General features: G+C 40.3%; 1 protein-coding gene across 1 annotated transcript in view; it reads right to left on the bottom strand.

The window, feature by feature from the left end:
- Window positions 1–11,007, bottom strand: part of LOC124166526 (sodium channel protein para-like) — a 274,676-nt gene extending 263,669 nt beyond the window's left edge. The window contains exon 1 of the mRNA XM_046544070.1: window positions 10,811–11,007. Coding sequence (XP_046400026.1) covers window positions 10,811–10,918 — 108 coding nt within the window. The 5' untranslated portion in view covers window positions 10,919–11,007. The remainder of the gene's footprint in view (window positions 1–10,810) is intronic.
- Between the last annotated feature and the right edge of the window lie 9,889 nt (window positions 11,008–20,896).

Raw genomic sequence — 20,896 nt, 5'->3', positions numbered from 1 at the left:
CTTAAAAAAACTCCCCGGATCGATTTTCGGAAAAATGTCATTATTTTCATGTTATATAGCCTAAACAAGATTAGTAGGAAAAATGTCATTGAGCTAATTATAAAAATATGGAAGATATGATTTTTGGCCAGCTTTTTTTCGATTTCAGCCCACTGTACCCCGTGAGTACCTACTCAAGGAGATTCTCTCATAGTTTCCGGGCTTTTTTTACCGCGTCGACTGATGTCGGTTGACGACAGTTTCAATGCGATTCCGCCATCACCATCATTGGAGTTGGTTGCCACTCACGTTCAGGATATTAAAGGCGCGAATGTGTTTGTCGTTCCGCTGATTCCATTGACACCAGTGGCGTAGCAATTTATTTTGTTCGGGGGGGGGGGGGGGTCCAAAAGCAGGTGGGAGGAATTTTTGAAAACCAGGGTACTAAGTAGAGGGTTTTAAACTAATTTTAACACTTTCCATTATAAAAAAACTTCATTTTTCAAAGAAATATTTTGTAAATTCATCATTTTTCAATATTTGGTTTTCAGTTGAGATGCAAAGTAAGTTTGCTTTTGTATTTTGGAGCGGGGGGTCCCTAGCTACGCCACTGATGGACACCCAGCAAACGCAGGAAATTGATTTATTGCGCATATATTTGAGTTGACGCTGATATGTTTGGACTGTGTGAAGAACTATTACGAATGACATTTTATCTCTTTTATTAATTTTCATTATTTCCATCATTCTTTTGTTTTTTATGTTTTCTCTTTTTTTACCAAACTAATATTCTTCTCCGATACTATTTCTTCTTAATTGTTCATAATCTTAATTTTTGTGCAAATAAATGTTTTTTCTGGTTTTTCCATTAATTGAAGAACAGCAAGCCTGAGATTGGAATGAAGTTTGGGCATAATCATGGATGCACTTGAGGAGGCTGGGATACTTCGATGGTAATCCGTGATGCCCGGTAGAAAAAAAATATCGGTGGCCTTCAGTCTTGACTTCTCTCGTAAATAAGCCATCAGTTTCGCTTGCACACTGCTGAAATTCATATAGTCATCCTTGGTTTTTACCAAACATGGCCGTTGTCATCACAAATTGGTCTCCCTAGGTGTTTGTTTGTTTCCAAAATCCGTCTGATTAAAAAAAAAGAGGTTTGAAATTTTAGGTCTATGACGTTAGTAGGTAATAGAGTTGTTTTCTACATCAAAGAAAACGAAAGGCATTAATTGCGATTCGTTACCCACCATTAGTGTATTCATAATATACAAATTATTTGGTTTTAGAAATCCCAGTTTAGACGAATGTTAATGGTCAATTTTAACCTTATTTGAAAAGGCCAGATTGGCGCCCATGTGATGCCACTCCACGTGACGTCACAGGGACCTAGTTTCTATACGAGTACATAGAAGCTTTACGTCGTCTGCTATTATCAATGCATGAATGAGGCACAGAGCTCAGGGAAACATTTCTTAATAATCATCTATTAAAATTGCCTATGGTCGGAAAGTTTCTTCGTTTGATAGGGTATTAATAATCCTTATTTAAGCCAAGCACTACCTGCCAGCAGGATACTCTGCTACCTAATAGTAGCCTGCATCGTAGCGGCGCTCATAGCCTCGCACCAAGGCGGCACCACGGCGGCAGCCGGATCCAGAATGACGTCACACGGGCTTTTCCCAGCATTCACATTCTTAACCGTCGCGTTTTCGCGCGCTTGGAAATTTTCACTTTTCATTTAATCGCGAAAAATAGATATCGTCATTTAAAAAGGCAATAAAAATAATAGGAAACCACCCTATTGTAACTGATTCTGAGAAAATTTTTGATCTGAGATTCTGAAGCTCAGACCACAACTTTGAATAATTGAGAGAAAGTAAGAGGGTAAGCGCCATTGCTGGGCTGGTTGTGTCCTAATGGAATGCATTGCGGGTAGTCGCCACAAGGAAAAAATCGGGGGGAGGATGGAACTCACCGAAGCTCTTCCCTTGGCTACGTGCCTGTTTTCAGATTGCTCCCGACCGTGACGGGCTGTCGGGTGATCGGAACTCGACCGTGAATGAATGCATTGTTGTGTATTGTTTGGTCCCGGCTTACATTTGCTTCCTCATTTCCATGCCGACGCAACAATTACGGCCATGTTGAGTCGTCATGAATTTTTCCACTCGGGTAATCTTTCGGCCATTTTTATTCGCGATACTTAGTGAAGACTCTGACACCTGGCGGCCAAGATTCGAAGCTTTGGGAAGGTGATAGCTTGAATGAAGCTGTTTGAGCGCAGGTGTTTTTCGTGATTTTTTTACGGTTTCCCATAATATTGCGATCAATATTTTCAATGTTGTGTGAAATGTCTTTCGATAAATATGCTACACTGCATTAAGTTTGACTGGAAAAAATTTGTATGAGCTAAAGGTACATCTAAATAGCATTGAGTACGTATGCATTTACGGAGAATGTCTGAGGATGTCAACAACTTGTTTACTCATTTCCGAACCAGACTTGTACATAATGTTGCATTTTATTTAGCATATCCGCCGGCATTCATCGCTGACGAGGTCGAAATTTCAACCTCAAGATATATCTCATCGAATTTTTAACGAAAAACACGACGACTTCTACACTTAGTACAATGTGGCCGTTTCCTCTCCATCACCTCTCCGGTGCTGCCACCATCGGCAATTGGATTCGTAAATCGTCCGTTTTGAAACGGGATGAGAAATTCCCTCCCTATTGAAACACTTATTTTGTGTTCAGATAGATGAATTCGTGCCTTGAGAAAAATGTGTTGGGAATGCTTCAGGAGCAAGAGTGTGTCCCGCCAATGAGGAATGTGAAGATGGAACATTTAGTAGGGATGAAAACGTTGTTATAAGTTGGAGCCTTGTGGTAATAGAATGAAGGGTCATGGGTTCAAATCCCGGGCGAATCCCTTGGACAGTGGCGCAGCGAGGGGGGGTTTATGGGGGTTAAAGCCTCCCCCCCAGAGGTCAGAGAAAAATTTAAGTTTAATTCATTTCACTTAAATGGATTGATAATACTAATAGTATGGTAGGACCCGCCCGCCTTTGTGACGGTGTGGGATTCCTCGTCCCTTCCCTTCCTCCCATATCCACTCCCAGGAGGCGTCGTCGGGCTCCTATCGCGACGGCGCCTCCTTCCTTTCTCCTTCTTGTCCTCCCCCTTCTGGGTGCAGAGGTGAAAAGCTCGCGCTTATAGACCCTGCCCCAGGAGTGTAACCTTGCGAGCCCGCCCTGGAGTCTCGTTTCCACTGATAATACTAGTAGGCTACTGTAATGATTAATTAAATATCCCTCAGAACGCCGTAAATCTGACCATTTTGAATCGTTTATCTTAAAATTCCGCAATTTATTAATCTCGCACCTACCGATTATCCTGGTGGGTATTCCATACCCCCACACACCCCGGGATTAGTTGCATCTAAACCCCCCCAGCCTTAACTCCTAGCTGCGCCCCTGCCCTCGGACACCCCCAAAATGTAAAATCCTCGAAGTACGAGGAGTCCCTGGGAAAGGAACTAATCTAACTACCCTGACTGTTTGCTTTTTACTCACCTTCGACTTATCCTGTGGTGAACTCTACCCTCACCTGTCCGAATCAACCTCAGGATTAAAGCATGAGTGAGTGAGCTGCTTGAAGTAGGAATGATATAATGGTTGACATTACTCCGCTGAAGAAGTTTGGAATAAGGAATCTTGTGATAGCAATGAAGTGTTTTATTCAAATTGTATTGTTGTTAAAGGTATTCTAACATTATAAATTGTGTAGGTAAGGTTACTCCTCTTAGGCCTTGCTCTCCAAACCGTCGCAAATCCTCACGGTTCAGCCCCAATATTATGAAGCTAACACGAGAAAGAAATCGACTCCGTGGGGCTTTCCTTCGAACAAGGAAACCGAAGTTGTTTAAGTAAGGTACGGGTTTTGGAGGCCGGGTCCTGTTTTTCTTTTTTTTTCTCTCCCGGTTTTTCTCCGGTGTAAGTGACGCGACCCAAACATAGCTGAACTTTTAGTGACCTTGGTCTTGGAACCTTGGTCTCATGCCAATCCCCCCCCCCCCCCGTTTCATACCTGTTTTGAACAGCTCAATGAGTGTGTTTTAATGCTTCGCGGGATACCTTAAAAGGTGAGGTGTTCTCTTAGTTAGAGCCAACGAGTCCTCAACGCCCTGAGGACAATGTCAGAGTTAGCCATTGAAACGTCGCACAGTCGAAACAATCGAAAAAAGCTGGCCTAAACACCAAAAACGATTTTTTGAGCTAGGAAGTTGAAACTTCGCATGCATATTCTCAAATAAATTGTGAATAACTTGAAAGATTATTTATTTCTTGTGTCTTCACGTTAATAACATATCTGAGGTCGAAGTTGAACAAATTTAGCGAAAAACGACCACCCTCGATTTTTTCTAAAAATAGCCAACTTTATCCTCATGCAGTGGTTTCATGAATAGTTTTATTGACAACACTGTTATACCATATTAATTAACACTTTTCTTCCATTTGAAGGGTTTCCAAAGATTTTATTTCATCATTAACCATAGATATATAACAAAATGGCGGAGCCTGTTTTCAGCCAATTTTTTACATAAACATAGAGAAAAAGTAGATACTTCTGCCGCCTTTCGCCAAGTGACTTATACCACGTCGTTCTATGAAGCTTCTACATTGTGAATCTAAAGTAAAATCTTGAACCAACTTGTAACCCCGAACTAAAAATCGTTTTTTCGAGCGTGCGGTCGACTCCGGTTCTGGCCGGCGGCGGCGGAGAGTTGCGGTGACGCGGCAAGCTTGTGGATGCGATATGGCCTCATTCACTTTTATAAGTGGATAATAGATATAACAGTGATAGAAAATAATCACCAGATAGTAAAATTAATGAATATTTCTACGAATGACACTTATTATGTAATCGCTGGGCACTGCAAGAGGTACACTGAAAGGTTTCTTCCTTTGAGTGCATTTCATAAACTACTACGGAGAATGGGCTTACATCGTTTGGTTAAAGTAGGGAAACGGACTCTTATTATAAACAAACTCTTTTTCTAGCCGAGAGCCATCCATGCTCCATGGACTCCTCTTCCCGGCCCCCCATGTCTATTTAAATGTCTATCGACAAGGTACACGCGAATGGTTTTTTACTGATATTTTTGCAGGCATACTCTCTTTTTTCTATTGAAATGCACTTTCACATTTGGTTGTGCTTCTGGTGCGAAGTCGAACGGTTTTATACCGCGTCGGATCTAATAGAAAAGCTCACCTGTTGGCAGTCCTGCGAAGCATTCGTCCACATCGTTAGCTAGGAAAGCACCAACTCTTACATGGCTTAATGAGTATTTCATTTCTGCTTCCCATAATCCAAACAAACGCCTTCTATCCACCTCCTTCTTTGATGACGTTCTCGTGCCTTTCAATAATGAAGGTTTCTATTTCCAATATGTTACTCCTGAAGTGCTATGTATATATATGGCCCGTTCCCCATCCCACTCATCCAGGGTTGATGGAATTTCAAATGTTTTAATTCGTAAATTACCTGCGAATCTCTCATCAATACTGCTTGAAATATTCAACTGTTCTTTCTCCAATTCCGTTTCCCTAGCGTATGGAAAAACGCACTCGTGAGACCCATCAACGAAGTCCGAAAGCCCTCCCCCCCTGCCGATTTCCGGCCAATCATTATTCTATGTGCCTTATCCAAAACCGTAGAGAAAATTGTTCATCAACAAATGACTCATTAACTTTCTGCCAAGGCGAACCCCTTTCACTCTGGTTTTCGTAAACGCTTCAGGAGGTACGCAATCCGAATTACATTAAGTTACAGATTATATCCGAAGTGAAATGGATCGTGAGATAGTGACCGTTATGGTCCTCTTTGATTCAACTATTAAATTATCATTATTCGTCCTCAACTATTCTTGTTTTATTTTAAATTGGTTCCAATTATATCTTGAAAATCAAACTAAGGCAGTACTGGGAGAAAACAACAACAGATCGACTTGGGTTACTGTCCAATGCGAGGTGCTACAAGGGTCAGTAATTGGGCCTCTTTTATTCGGTCTTTACATCCTCGACTTAGTAAAGAGCGTTACACACAGCAAATACATGCTTAATTCCCATGGCCTCCGCTTTTATTTTATACTTATCCTAATGAATTGGCAGCCACGATCTCCCTTGTCAATGAAGACGTTTCACCAATCCATACATGGACCAGGAAAATTTTTCAGTTTTAAAGTCCTCCAAAACGCAGGCAATCATTTTTGGTGACTCCGGAATACTCGGCAAAATGAACATTTCCTCCCACATTACCCTCTCGTAAAATCGGTGACTTCGATATCGGATTTAGTAACACTGTTTGAAAGCTTGGTAATACTCTGACTAATAATCTCTCGTGGCATCATCACATAAATTAATCCATTGATAAGGTCAATAGAATGTTATATCAGCTGAAAAGACACAAATCCCTTCTTCTCATTACTACTCGTAAAATGTTTATTTCTGCGCTTGTTTTCCGTTCACTTGTTTACTGCGCCTGGCCTTGCGATAAATTTCCATCGGAATTAGATAATGAACTTCGATGGCTCTTAAGTTGTTGCGTTAGATTTGACCTTAACCTCCGTAAAGATTATCACATTTCTCATCACCCCCATAATTAGCCGTGACTTAGAACATTTTATCGGAGGAAATATTTATTTGGTTCATTTCTTTTCACTCTCTTTAAGACTGAATATCCAGCGTAGCTTTTTTCCATTTTCAAACCACAATCCGCCTCTGAATCTAGAACAATTGGAAATGACCCTTACAACCTACTACGTCCTGTAGGGATCCAGATAATCGCTGCCGCCCGAGCCGTTAAGTTTAAAATTGGCGAAAATCGAATTCTATTTCGGTGACAAACACCTATGGAGAAGAAATCACCAAACCACGCCCATTTTGAAAACAACCAATGGTGATTATAACTTTTAGAGCACTGCACGAACAAGTGACATATTTGAATTAGCCGGAATTTTTTCATGGCGAATTCGTCCGTTGGTGTATTTAACTTTGCACCCGTGCGCGTGACTGCGTACAAAGTTACTTGTTCCTGCACTCATTAAAAATCGTCCTATCAGATCAGCGGCAAAATAAGGGATTTTCACCCCGACATGACAGTGGCTTAGTAAGCACGACCCTCGCCACATGTGCCACAGTGTGGACATGTGACGTCAACATCTTGTTCGGTAAAACCCATCCCGAAGTTTGCTCTGAGAAAATGGCTTGGTGGTGCAACTTGTTAACACGCCTGACCGGTAATCGGGTGATCCGGGTTCGAAACCCGACTATCAAATTTGTAAGACAAATATTTTTTCACGGCGAACTTCATTCTTTAGTGTACATAACTTTCAGCATTACATTTGCGTAGTAAAACGGCTTTCTAAGTAATTTTTGGTTATGGTTTTGCGATGAGTGAAAATGGTCAACGCATTTATAGAGTAGGTCAAGATTAATCTGGCTGTGTGTGGCATCACTTCACTGTTTGACTTTTTGAATAACTAACTAGCGGCAAATTTGCAACTTTTTCAACTACGATACCTTTTTGAAAGTTTCTTTGATTCTTATGAGGGAAATAAAACCAATTGTTCATTATTTAATACGGTAAGATGTGGTCTGAAAATTCTTTCAAATATCGAAATTCTAATCGTTATGTGTTTATTCAGTGATTACTGGTAGCTTTAGCGAACATTAGCGATCATATAGCTATTTAAGGGGACAGGTAGTGTAATTGTAGATACAGTGATCGTGATCGTGTCCCAAGTGAAGAGCTGGCTCGCCTTTAACCTTAAAAAGACAATAACCTCACATGACGGCCTCATGGTAATTACCACTCTCTTGCATTCATGTCCTCACTTCAAAAGAAAATCATTGCAATAAAATTTAGGCGGGACTTCGTAGTCAAATATCCTCAATTCTTTCCTTTTATTTCGTTAACGGCTATTGTACGAACACATCACGTCATTGAAGAGGCTTGGGGGGTATTATGTAGAAGTAGATGACCTATAGGAATCTGGTGGTTGAGGTGAGGTCAGTGGCGAATCCAGGATAGGGACAAGGGAGGGGCTAAGTGGGGGTTGAAATTCCAGCAGTAGTGGGGTCGGAAAAAATTACCATTCTATCTAGTGTAAATTGGATACCCGAGGGGGGGCTATAGCCACCTAAGCCCCCCCCCCCATAGATCCGCTACTGCGTGAGGTTAGATTAGAGGTTGCATTATAGAGTTTTTAGTCCATCTAAAATCAAGACCGCCATTTGGAAAGATATTTGTCGCGGCCAAAAGTACCTAATCATTGTTGTATGATCTTAGGTTTCCCGGCGTATCAGGTTTATCGCTAGTAGTCGCTGCGTTTGTCGTAGAAAGAAAAAAAACTAGGTTCGCCTGTGCATTGCAGGCAATGCTCCTGGGCTGAAATATTGTCCTTCACTCTAACCTGAAATCGCAATTAACTATTGGAACTCAGAAGATGGAAAAACAAGACGAAAAATGGTTTCTTCCCTGCAGCTATCCACTCGGTGCAGTCTTAATCACACGATCATTTTTTCCGTCCTTACCTACTGTTGGCGTCAAAATGACGTGCCGCTGTATTTTGCAAATTTATATCTAGGCTTCAGTTTATGCCATAATAATGAATAATACGCCATTTAAAAGTAAATTTTATACTCAATTCTGGTTTATTTTTTGTCTAATGAAAAATCCAAACATCAAGACACGCGAATGCAATAAATGACTCCGCGCACCATAAGATTAGCCGTTTTGTCAAATTCATGAACTTTGTAACTCAACCTAGGGAAAACTACTACGTCTACAACGTTCATCTTCCACATTAAGCTGTAAACATTAACGCAGATCAATGAAATGCCTTCTGCGAATTTAAAGAATGCATATTTTTTTGTAAAATAACGAAAATGTTTAAACACTATCTCGCCGGAGCGAACGAATGCTGCGTTGCCATGTCTTGCGCGCAAAACTTTGCTTCCTAGTAACCGGCACTGACCCGGCGCGGCCCCGTTTGGCAACATGACATTAATGGTAGTCATTAATATTCACAAATATCAATATTTTTTATAGATTATGGATCATAGAAAATTAAAAAAAAAATTAAGAAGTGTTTCCCATCAATTTTATTTTTCTTTCGGGGCAAACTGTAGGACTGGATAGTGTTTTAACATTTTCGCTATTTTATAACAAAATATGCGTTCTTAAGATACGAAAAACCCATTTTATTAATCTACATTAATGTTTGCAACATATTGTGGGAGATGAATGTTGTTGACATAGTAGTTTTCCCTAGATTGAGTTACAAAGTTCATGAATTTGACAACACGGCTAATTTTATGGTGCGCGGAGTCATTTATTGCGCTCGCGTGTCTTGATTTTTGGATTTTTCATGAAACAAAAAATAAATCAGAATTGAAAATAAAACTTCCTTTAAAATGACGTATTATTCATTATTATGGAATGCACTGAAGTCCAGTTATAAATTTGTAAAGTAGAGCGGCACATCATTTTGACGCCGACAGTAGAGTTAGCTTTAGCGATCGCTCCGATGATGAAGGAAAAATGACCGTTTCACACAATGGCTCCAGGGATGGGAATCCCATCCCTTATTCCACCACTCGGCATGTCCCTTTTCCCGTCGCTGAAACCATTGTTGGAACAGTCTGTCAACCAATCAGAACGCGCGGCCCTAAGCAGCGGTTGTAACGCCACTCTTTTAATTGGATGATAGTTGTGAAATCGGAAAGTGATGTACAATGGGACAAGGGTGGGAATGAACGAGTTATTCAGAAAATGATGGGTCGATGACCGATCACTCTTTTGATCCCTGAAAACCTACGCTGAAGCTATCATTCAATAGAGACGGGAAATATGATCCTATCGTTCAGACTTCTCAGAAGTGAAAGTGGAAGTTGCCGCCCCATTTTTCATTAATGAATCGGTGACTTAATTAGAGATCTGGTTCATTTACGTGTTCAGGGAGAACCGTTCGTAAAGGATGGAATCACAGCCGTTATTGAGAACAACAATGAGCCACGCGAGGCCCTTGCGTATGACAAAGGACACTTAGAAAAGAATGAGAGACCCTTAAAAAAGGAGAAAAGGGGAAATATTTATTTTCTTCAGACTCGGGATCGCATCACGATATCAAGCGCAATGCAATCCACGTAACTCATTTATTTAAATGCTGAACGACGTCATTTTTTTGAAAAATAGATCGAAATGTGCGAGCGGAAGATATGTTCTGATTTCAAACATGTCTTTCTTCTTAAATCAAGGTGTCAAATGCGAACGTGTGTGCGCAAATGCGATTCGATTGTGACAGCTTCGCGTTTTTCGGTCCACCCTAATGCACAAGGCCGAAGATTACTTCAGATGTACTGTGTTTGTGGGTATGTTCTACGTAAGAAAACGCGAAATTTGCTGCCCGCTTTTCACGAGTTGGTGACGTCGTAAGTGTTGTTGTTGATTTAGGTACCTAATCGTTCAGTGCGAACTTTTCACTAAGGGCATTTATCATTCATAAGCGAGTAAGCAACATCGACGAGGAGCCATTTCAGATCCACGCACAACGCCTGAGAGCATCTCAGATGTGGTAAACCCATTCGGTGTGTTTGCTCGTGACGTCATCAACTCATCTGCGGAAGGGCGTCCGATTTATCGCTACGTTCGCACTATTAAGGGGTAATGTTGCACATAAAAACATTCATCCGCACTTGCAACTTTCCAATAAAGATTTCTTTGGATATGAGGGGTTGGGAATCCGCCGCTGTTGTAAACAGCATACCTTTCGCTTGGCTTGTCCCTGTTTAGCGGCGATGCGCTCCTCTATGTCGGCCAGTGACTGCTTCGTGAAGGGGCGGAAGGAGTCCTCGACGTCCTCATCAGCAGCCATCTTCAATTAAACTCACAAGCACACGCAATGTCCAAACGAGAGGTATGCGCCCGGTCACAGTGAGCGCCCGGATGTGACTGAGTGGTCATGGGCGAGGAGCAGAAGCATTCCCTCTGACCCGCGTCCCCCCCTTCCACACACCCTCACCCCCACCCGCCCCCATCCAACCCAACCCACCCCAACAAACAAAGACGCGACAGCTGCAGCCGCCGCTGCTGCTGCGTAGTAATGCGAGGAGGGGGATAGCATCCATTTCATTCATGCGAACGCGTCTTGCTACGACCACCACCGGTGCCGGCTAAAATATATGTAATAATGAACACTATTAACTGAGATTCATTGGTCCTTCAGCAATTGTTAAAATAACAACGAAAAATACATTTCCTTTCACGGCTTGAACAGACAAAGCACGGATGGAAAAAAATTCACGTTAATTTTCCCTTTTAATTCGAAATGGACCAAAAGCACCCGCTCATGTTTGCTCTGAACGCCGCTATTGGCGTCTGGGGATTGGAATTTTACTCTAATTGTAAGTGGATTAACGTTCGCAACAACTTAACTTGGCGTTACTTAATATCACCCAAACTTATGAGTGACTATTCGTTAATCAAAGCTCGTTCTGCGAAAGAAGAGCAAAATTGAATTAAAAACATTAAGTAATTTATATTACTGGCAATAGACATTAATTTATGTTCCTAGCTACTGGCTAACTCCAAGATATATTAGATCTTTTTTTCGGCTAACGACCGTTCCAAGTCGTGTTACACCAAGTTATTGTGAACCAGTAACCGCTCTTCTCAAGAGTTCAACTCCATAGTTACGCCTATTCAGTTCTAATGCTGAGAACGGGAATTGGGAGATGACGAACCTTCCATTATTCACCTGCTCAACGAGCAAAGTTTAAAGATCATTGTGGAATATCTTAGTGCCCCTTGTCCCTAAGCAGTCAAATGCATCTACAGCTACTTATGACCACCGTTAACAAATGAAAAGGAAATGATCTAACGGAGTTCCGCATAGCATTTATTGTTCGGGGGAAAAACGAATTCACATACCTATACGTTCCGCGAAAAATCTCTCATACTTATGTATATGTAGGACCTGAAAATATACTCAGGTTCTAATATAATAGTCTCCGTGTTGATCTGAAAGATATCCCTTATAAATTGCTCCAGCAATCGAAGTCTATGATCCTTTTCAAATATCTTCGCGATTGGCCGTGCAAGCTCGCAAGGTTTCGAGCGGTGTCGCGGCAGAAGGCGGGACCTACAACACTGGGGATGTGGGATGGGGAGAGGTGGGCGTTGCCATTGCGTTTAATCAAAAGACATTGTCAGCGCATGGAAACAGAAGACTGTGTCAAAAACCCTTGCAAACTTTGGCAATACAGCTAACTTACGAAGCGTTCACTTCGGAAGTCTGTAAGTGGCTGAATTTCCCGGAACCTAGGCTTCGCCTATCGCATTTTGGTTAGTAATCACGCAGTGCCCTCACCACCAAAAGACTTATTGTTAGGCCTGCCTCTCAGCCGCTAAGATATTTGAAACCAACTCTAGCGCATTAACGCTGTGAAGCATTGCATACCACCGAGGCGCAGCGGAAGTAACCCTGTCCCACGCACACACTGATCTTGAGCGGCGCCTAGATTACAGCAACCATTCGTCAATGGACCTGGTGGAATTAACGCTAAATTAGGTTGGTCTACTTGGTATTAGCGGGCACATTTACATGAAACTTAGGGATGCGAAGTAAAAGTAATTTATTGCATACGCTTTTCATCGTTGTTTTGTCACCCCAAACCGTGAATCATAGAGGGAGATATACTGGGATGAAAAATGGGATCGTTTTAAAATAGAATTGAAAATAAACTCCGAAAACACATCGATGGGGCCAACAACTCATCTCAATCTTGTGTGGCAATTACTTTTAGTTTTTCAGAAGAATTATAGATGGCGTGCAGAATTCCTTAATTTTTTAATAAATGCCACAGAGCCAATGAACTAATATTTTGTTAAGTGGCTAATTTTATTTTTCGCCAAATTTCTCTTTCAAATTATTTCCTCCAAATCGACTTATAGCGTGATATTCAAGTATCCATGGGTCAGTAATCTGCCGCTGTTCTGATTCCAAAATATTTTTTCTCCGTTATCAGGGTGACGAGTACCAACTTATGAGCGCAAATTGCGATTCGATTGTGTTACCTTCGTGTGTTTCGGGCCACCATGATGCACAAGGCCGAAGATGAGTGCAGACGTTGTGTATGCATGTATGTGTTAATTGAACGCGAAATCTGCTGCCCATTTTTCATGAGCTGGTGGCGTAAAGTTTGTGGTTAATTTAGAATAATAATATCATTTATTGTTCTCGAAATTGTGCAATAAGAACATGATGGGGTTGTGCAATACAAAGGAGCTTGTAATAGTGGAATAAAAAAACTTTATTTGGGGAAAATATTGGGATGGGCGGTTGAATTATCGGGAAAATAACATGCGAATATAAAATAGAAGAAGTAGTACACTTTCGTGGGGTTTTTATGCAGCGAAAAATCTTTGCTTGAAAACAGACAGAGAAACGGAAACAAAAAGATTTTTCATATGCGGTAGTTCTGTGTTGGGGCGTGATGAGAAAATCAGGAGCCATTATAGTCAACATTTTGGACTTATCATTTCTGGCAGAAAAAAATTACTTCAGGTAGCTTTTCACGAGACGGGGGAAGTATGGGAAATATGATCATCCCTTTTTATGTTGAAAATAAACCTCGGTAGTTAGGTACTAAATAGGGTAGTTTCCTTCATCAAAGAAAACGAGAGGCATTGGTTGCGATCGTTGGTTTTACAAATCCCAGTTTGGACGAATGTTAATGGTCAATTTTAACCTCATTTGAAAAAGGTCAAATTGGTGCCCATGCGATGCCACTTCACGTGACGTCACAGGGACTTAGATGCTATACGAGTAGTCAGGAGTTTTACATCGTCCGAGATTACCAATGCATGTATGAGGCACAGAGCTCAGGGAAACATCTCTTAATAATCACCTATTAAAATTGCCAATGGTCGGAAAGTTTGCTTCGTTTGATAAGGTACTAGAATCCTTATTTAAGTCAAGCGCTACGAGCTAGCAGGATACTCTGCTACCTAATAGTAGCCTGCATTGTAGCGGCGCTCAAGGCCTCGCACCAAGGTGGCCTCACACGGCGGCAGCGGGAACCAGAATGACGTCACATGGGCTTTTCGCAGCATTCATACTTAGCCGTCGCGTTTTCGCGCGCTTGAAATTTTTCTCTTTTCGTTCAATAGCGAAAAATAGATATCGTCATTTTAAAATCTAAAAGCGTGAAATACGTACTCCGGGATTTTGATTTAGGCAATAAAAAAATAATAGGAAACCACCATATTTATGTACTTGTTCGGGGCGAACATTTCTCTGAGATAATTCATCACTCACGAGAGTGCAGGCGACAAGGACAATGAACCACGCGAGACCCTCGCACGAGGCGACAATAGTCGCTCTGATAAGGTGATACTCTCGGCGTTCATGGACAAGATTATTGGTGAAATTGACGCGAGGATTAATTCGATGTTTTTATCGCGTAGATTCATTTTTTTTCTTAAGGCGACGCATGTATACCGATTGACCGCTCATTTTCCACATGTAATGGCATATGCATAGAATTATTCAAACAGCATTATGTAATAATTAAGACGTTGGTTTGCTTGTTATGACTCCCTGTTTGAGAAAATATTGAGAGCAATTGCATCCCGCGCATGATCCAGATTAAAATCAATTGTAATCTTGATTGTTATCCCACTGGTTACTTTTTCAAAGATTAATTTGTAATTGTATAAAAATTTGTCTGTGTACGTGTGATTGAACCCGATTACTTTCTTTCACATCTTTTCTCATCTCTGGTGGGTTCGGATGGGCGTGCTTGAAGGCTGGGAGGCGGTGGTGTCTATATTCTCCTATATTCCACTTTTCCAATTTAGAAGCCTTGCATTTGTGATATCCTTTTTAAATGTATCTGCTAAAACCGTTGCTTTTGTTTTTCCGGACAATTAACACCAGTGAAGGTCAACCGCCATACCACTTATGCTCCCTTTTTTCTGCCTACGTTAGTTATAAAAATCGATAATATACAATAATATTTTGAATACACCCATTTAGGGAAAGGTTTCTGGCAGGAGGCATCAAGTGGTTTGGAAAATAATTCTGAACTCTGGTATGGATGCCTGTTGGAATTACTTCCAGTCGTATTGGTTCGCCGAGAGAAATTAACTTCGCAAATTCTGTTACCCGAATTTGAAGACGAATGTTTCCAAGACCTCTCATTCGATTTTAAATCAAAGTACTATCATTTGCAAAAGTCTTGCAACAAATCGAGCGGCGCCACTTTTGCTCCACAAAGATTGTACTACTCGGAAACTGTATGGTTTTCGGGTATATTCAGCAAACCAACACTAGTCTTCATGGTTCAATATATGGAGAACGGGTCATTAGGTGGGTGAGATATTTTTCAACCTTTTCAGTCTCGGGATTTGATCGCTTGCATTTAAGTGAAATTAATGTTCATTATGTTCCCCCAAACACATTGTAGCATTTGATGCAGGAGGAAAGATCGAAGGTAATTCCTCGGAGAGATTTTAAAAAGTTTGTAGCTTGGCTCTTTTTGAGTGATCTTAGCTCTTTTCAGGGAGCAGGAAATCACGAGTCTTTCACTGTGTAGATGGCGGACTTTTGTCTACATCTATCGACTCGGGTTGATGTTTTTAATACAATATCTACGACATAAGATACGAGGCAGCTTTGATATTCCACGTGTTTCATCATATAAATATCTGAGCAAACACGTAAAATATGAAATTAGTTAAGCTGATCGGCATTAATCGTTGCGTAAGTAACAGCAGAGTTCTCCGACGTCCGTCAATCGGCAAAGATGTATTCCTTTCCACGTATTCAAAGTATGTCCGGAAAACTTAATTCCAGCTAAAAGTCCCATTTTTAACGGATTTCAACAGGTATTGTTTGCAGGAAACATAATGAAAATACACTTTTGTATGTTCCACAAGAGTTTTTAATACCGACCCAGGTTTCGGCAGTACACACCGGTATTGTTTGATAATATGTTCCACTTCTGAATTAGTGTGAATGCGTATAATAACTCTACGCTGCTATGTGGTTGACGATTAAGTTATCATATTTAGCTGCAATCATTTACATATTCTCTGATGAATTCGGGATAATGTAGGATACTTACTTAGCATCATTAATTAACATCTCTACTGAGGTAGATTAGGTAGGTTACACGGTATTATGAAATGCGTTTGTTGGCAATACGTTTTATGTTTAAGGTAAGATTGAAATCAGTGGAACTGCAGCTCATTTCATAAAACCTTTGAAGTCGAGTAAGAAGGACGTAAGCAAATCCTTACAGAATTTCTGCTTGAAGTGAATGTATACGCTTGCTTCATTAGAACTACAAATACCGAGTTAGAAACATAATAACAAATAATAATAACTTATAAGGACGATACCATACCGAAGTCGCAGGCGACAACATCATAATATTCCTATTGTATACACTAACCAGCCGAAACATAAAGTATGCGAAATCCTCCGTGCTCAAGTTATAATCATATAAGCGAGTAAAATACTAAGATACCGAGAAAATGATTATTTTGATCAAAATTCGTTCAGATGAGAAGCACATGAAAGCAGCTCAGTGTTACAATGACAATAAATAATTAAAATTATCGGATATTCATTCGTTATCAGTAATAGCTTATTGTTAGTGGATGAATACTAGACTGACGGCTGGAGGGGCCCGCGTTCAAGACCCTCAATTGCCCGAAATTTTTTATCCTCCTCACAGCCGTATTTTATTTTAAAGTTTTTTATTTTTTAAATGTATGTTAAGAGGGTACCAAATGTTGAATTTGTGCATTTTTTACAACAATTTCTAATTTAAATGCTCGTGCGACGGGAATCCTGCGTTGTTAGCGCGGTAGGACGAATCATTGCGTTTCCCTTTGAGCAACTCCATTCAGAAACACTGGCGAATGTGATTCCCAGTGCTATAAGGTTTCCTTTACAGGTCCAGTGTTACGAGCGATTTGATTTCCGTGTTCCTAATGTCGAAATCGTGCCCCCAGCCGGCCTTGTGGGGTTTACCATTGGAAGCCAGGCCTCATAGGTACCCACTCTTTTAACGGGTAAATATTTTCAATTATCTACTCCAGTCAACTACGAGTATAAATATAATCTCAAACGCCGCGACGACGCAACAACATCTACGCTCGTTTACTCAACTGAACATCGTAATGATTTCCTACGTCTCACTCCCGTGTCACGATGACCCGTTCGTGAGCCGTTCCCGAGCTACCATGAAGATTCATACCCAGATAGTGATCATTCAAATGTAATGGTGGTCAGATATCGGCAATGGAGCGAAAGTGGCGCCGCTCGATTTTTTGCAAGACTTTTGCAAATGATAGTACATCGTAATCAATGTATTTTATTTCTAAGTTGAGTCATGGCATCGAAACTTAATAGATGAACATAATTATTTGTTTTTGTTCTAGAGACACAGAGTTTCAACGAAACGTAGGTCATAGGTTGGATGTTTTTTTTTTAAATATTTCCCTCAGCCAAAACTCCATTATCTCTCTGAAGCATTTTAAGCGTCGTTGGACAATATGATGTTGTTATTATTATCATTATTAAATGTTGTAGTTTAAAGGCTTTCTTAACATTTTTTTAAGTTTCATGCTATTACGTTCATTAGTCTTTTAGTAATTGATCTAAATTTTTTTCAATTTCGGGTGACCGAAGTTTGCGACGCAGCAGAAGAGGGAGTTAAGCCGCGTGCGATGATGTTAGGAGGGGGTGGGGTGGGAGTGGGGAGGGGGGGGTTGAAAGAGTCCTCACGAGAGGCCGAGAAATGTGACACACTACAGAAGCTGAGAAACACAACGACCTCTCGACCCCACCCCGAGATATGAGGCTCCGAGATCTTAGAGGCGAAAAAGTACAGCGTGCGTTAAACAGGCAGCTGGACGCATTTAACCCTGTTGGCTTGGGACGTATCACGTTGCAACGTCCGAATGTATGTACACAACAGGAAAGACATTGATTCGGCCCTTAGACCATTGATTAAGCAAGCCTCAAAAATTATATCATTGTTCCTTGTAGATAATTTTAAGCAATGCTTATATAACCCATACCGGAGTATATAAGAAATGCTTATATACTCCAGTAAAATTTTCATTAAACATGTTAAAAGTTAGGAAAAAAGTGAACTTTATCTTTTAAAACGTGAGCACAAATGGCTGTGAACAGTGGCGGATCTATATGGGGGTAGGGAGGCGATAGCCCCCCTTGGATATCCAATTTATACTAGATAGAATTGTAATTTTTTTCTGACCCCCACTAAGGGGTTAACCCCCATTTAGCCCCCCCTACTTGCCCCTATTCTGTATCTATCAATGGCTGTGAATACCTTTGTATCGGATAAACTTGTAAAAAATTTTATTGAAGGGTAAATCAACTTGTACATGAAATATTTCTTTTCAATTAATCTTTTTTTACATTTCGAAGACAAATCAGTGTTTTCATAACAACTGTATACTTTTGACCATTCATCTGATTATAAAATTAACAACAAAGGTGCCAAACTAGGTTTCAGGTTATAAAAAGCAGTCAATTATCAACATTTCTGAGCATCTGAAATTTCATAATTTTACTTTATTTGTTATCTCAGATGTATTTTTTTAAATTTAAGATGCAGGAAAATTTTGAACAGTGTCTACTCCGCTTACCCAAAAACTTTCCAGATGGTATCGTAATTTTGAGTCGAGTAATCCGTCATCAAAAAACAAACCGGTCGAGTTTGCGGTATGCATTCTCTTCATATAATATAATTTTTGTAAATATTAAATAAATTTTCGTTGATAAATCAGAAAACCCTAAACTGTGAACCTTTCAAATCATCGACATGATAAGTGTCCGTAGCACTGCAACTGAAGGTGCGACAATATATTTCCGTTGAAATACTATCGTTTCTTTAACTTACCTCTGAACTTGATCAGAGGAAATAAAGGTGGTTGTTATTTCCTCAAATTTCGTTTCCGCCTTTAACTTTGCCTCCCCGCTGAACGTCGTGCTGCATAAAGTAAACATAAGATGTGTTCAGAGGATAGCGGTAATTTAAGTTTTTTGAAAAAAATATTTATCTAGTAGTATAGGTACATTGCTGTTTTAGTCTTCAAAATAGTCCTCATCAGATATTAACCACTTCTTGCAATCCTCGAAACACTTCTCGATCTTTGGGATAGCCTTTAGCTCTCTCGATTTCTTTAAATTTCATTTATGCTTGTAAAAATGACAACCCTTTAGGATTCTCTTTAATTTTGGAAATTGGAAAAAGTCACCCGGAGTCTGGCGAATATGAAGGCTGGGCTATCGCTAATCATTGTTTTTGGCGAAAAATTAACGAATGAGGAATGAAGTGTGAGTCGGAAATCGCCGAGCTCATAAAGACACGTCTAATCTTGGCGGCTGCTACAGATAAAGTAAACAGTGTATACAGCTGAAAAGTTTATCATACTGGAGGGGGATGTGTACCAACATAATGGAAAAAAACTTTTGGCTCTCCAAAGTCAACGGAAATTTAAAATTTTAGTTTCCGTTCTTTTATAAACACAATTAGTTCCCCTCATCTGTGGAATAACAATATTATATTGGACATTTTTTCCTGAATATTTTAACAACAAAGATATTTTTTCTTTAATAAATTAAAAAAATAGGGTGTCCACCACGGAGATACAATTAATTTAGAACGATCGTTGTTCAGAACAATAGCGAAAGTTGTGAGCTAACATTAAAACACGGCTGATTGCTTTGAGACGCCATGGCGACTTGTTTTGTATTTCTATTTTACTCTGCGTTCGTGTTATTGCCAATATTTGTTTACATTCGGAACGTCATGAGGACGTAGTTGTTATAAAGTAATTCTGAAAACGTCAGCAGAAATACGAGGCTGCTTACAATTTCTGGGACAGGAAAATTCAAGAAAATACCATCATCATAGCAACCTATCTAGCTAAAAAGTTCGAGTTATATTGCATTTCATTTTTCTTGGCGTATCTAGGGGAGGAGATTCTTCCATTCCTTCTCTTTATATTCTTCTCCGGTCTCTTTCTTATAACCTTGTATTCCATTGGTCACAGTACAGTGATCTTAGTGCCTAGTGACCAAAAATCGCCTTGCCCTCCTTATATAAATATATCCATGGTCCCGACCAACTTTTTTCGATTTCTTGCATCATATTATGAGACGATCGCTTCCAAATGATTCATTGGAGGAACGGTTCGTCAAAGGGTGTTCTTGTGTTTGTTTTTCGGCCATGTCACGGGAGAAAAGAGGAAAAGCCGGGTTATCGAAGGGCAGTGCCGAGGCAGCGTTGCTAATTTTCTCGATATACTCCTCTCCCCACTCACGCCCGAATTTTTTTTTATTATTCATTTTTGCATTCCAGTGGCGGCGTGATCCTGCGTGTTTTTTCTTCTCTCGAGCTCATCTGAGAGATAAGGGGTCAGTTTTGTAAGAATTTCTGAAAAGAGTCCTCGGCATGTGCGATGACAAAGTCGGAGAAACGGCTAAATTGTGCTAAATGAATGAATGGGTGACTGGCACTTAAGGCTTCAATTTTTCTCTCCTCTGTCGCGTTAGACTCACACGCGGTGCTGGAAATTTTGATAATCAGCTAAGAAGCACAGAAAATGGCATGTTCCCTCGTTGTTGACATTGTTTCATCGTGGATACCCTAGTAGCACCATAAGGATTATACCTGTATATTTTTAAGATTTCGGAATACATCGGTACACAGATTTGCAATTCTGTAAATTATACATATTTTATGCATGTCTGATGATCCATGGTCCTTGATGTATACCAGAATCTTTAAAATATACAAATAATATC

Source organism: Ischnura elegans, chromosome 10 (genome assembly GCF_921293095.1).
Source record: "Ischnura elegans chromosome 10, ioIscEleg1.1, whole genome shotgun sequence".
NCBI classification, from domain to species: Eukaryota; Metazoa; Arthropoda; class Insecta; order Odonata; family Coenagrionidae; genus Ischnura; species Ischnura elegans.
Note: the sequence above shows the minus strand (reverse complement) of the source record. Positions and strands in the feature narration are given on the sequence as shown.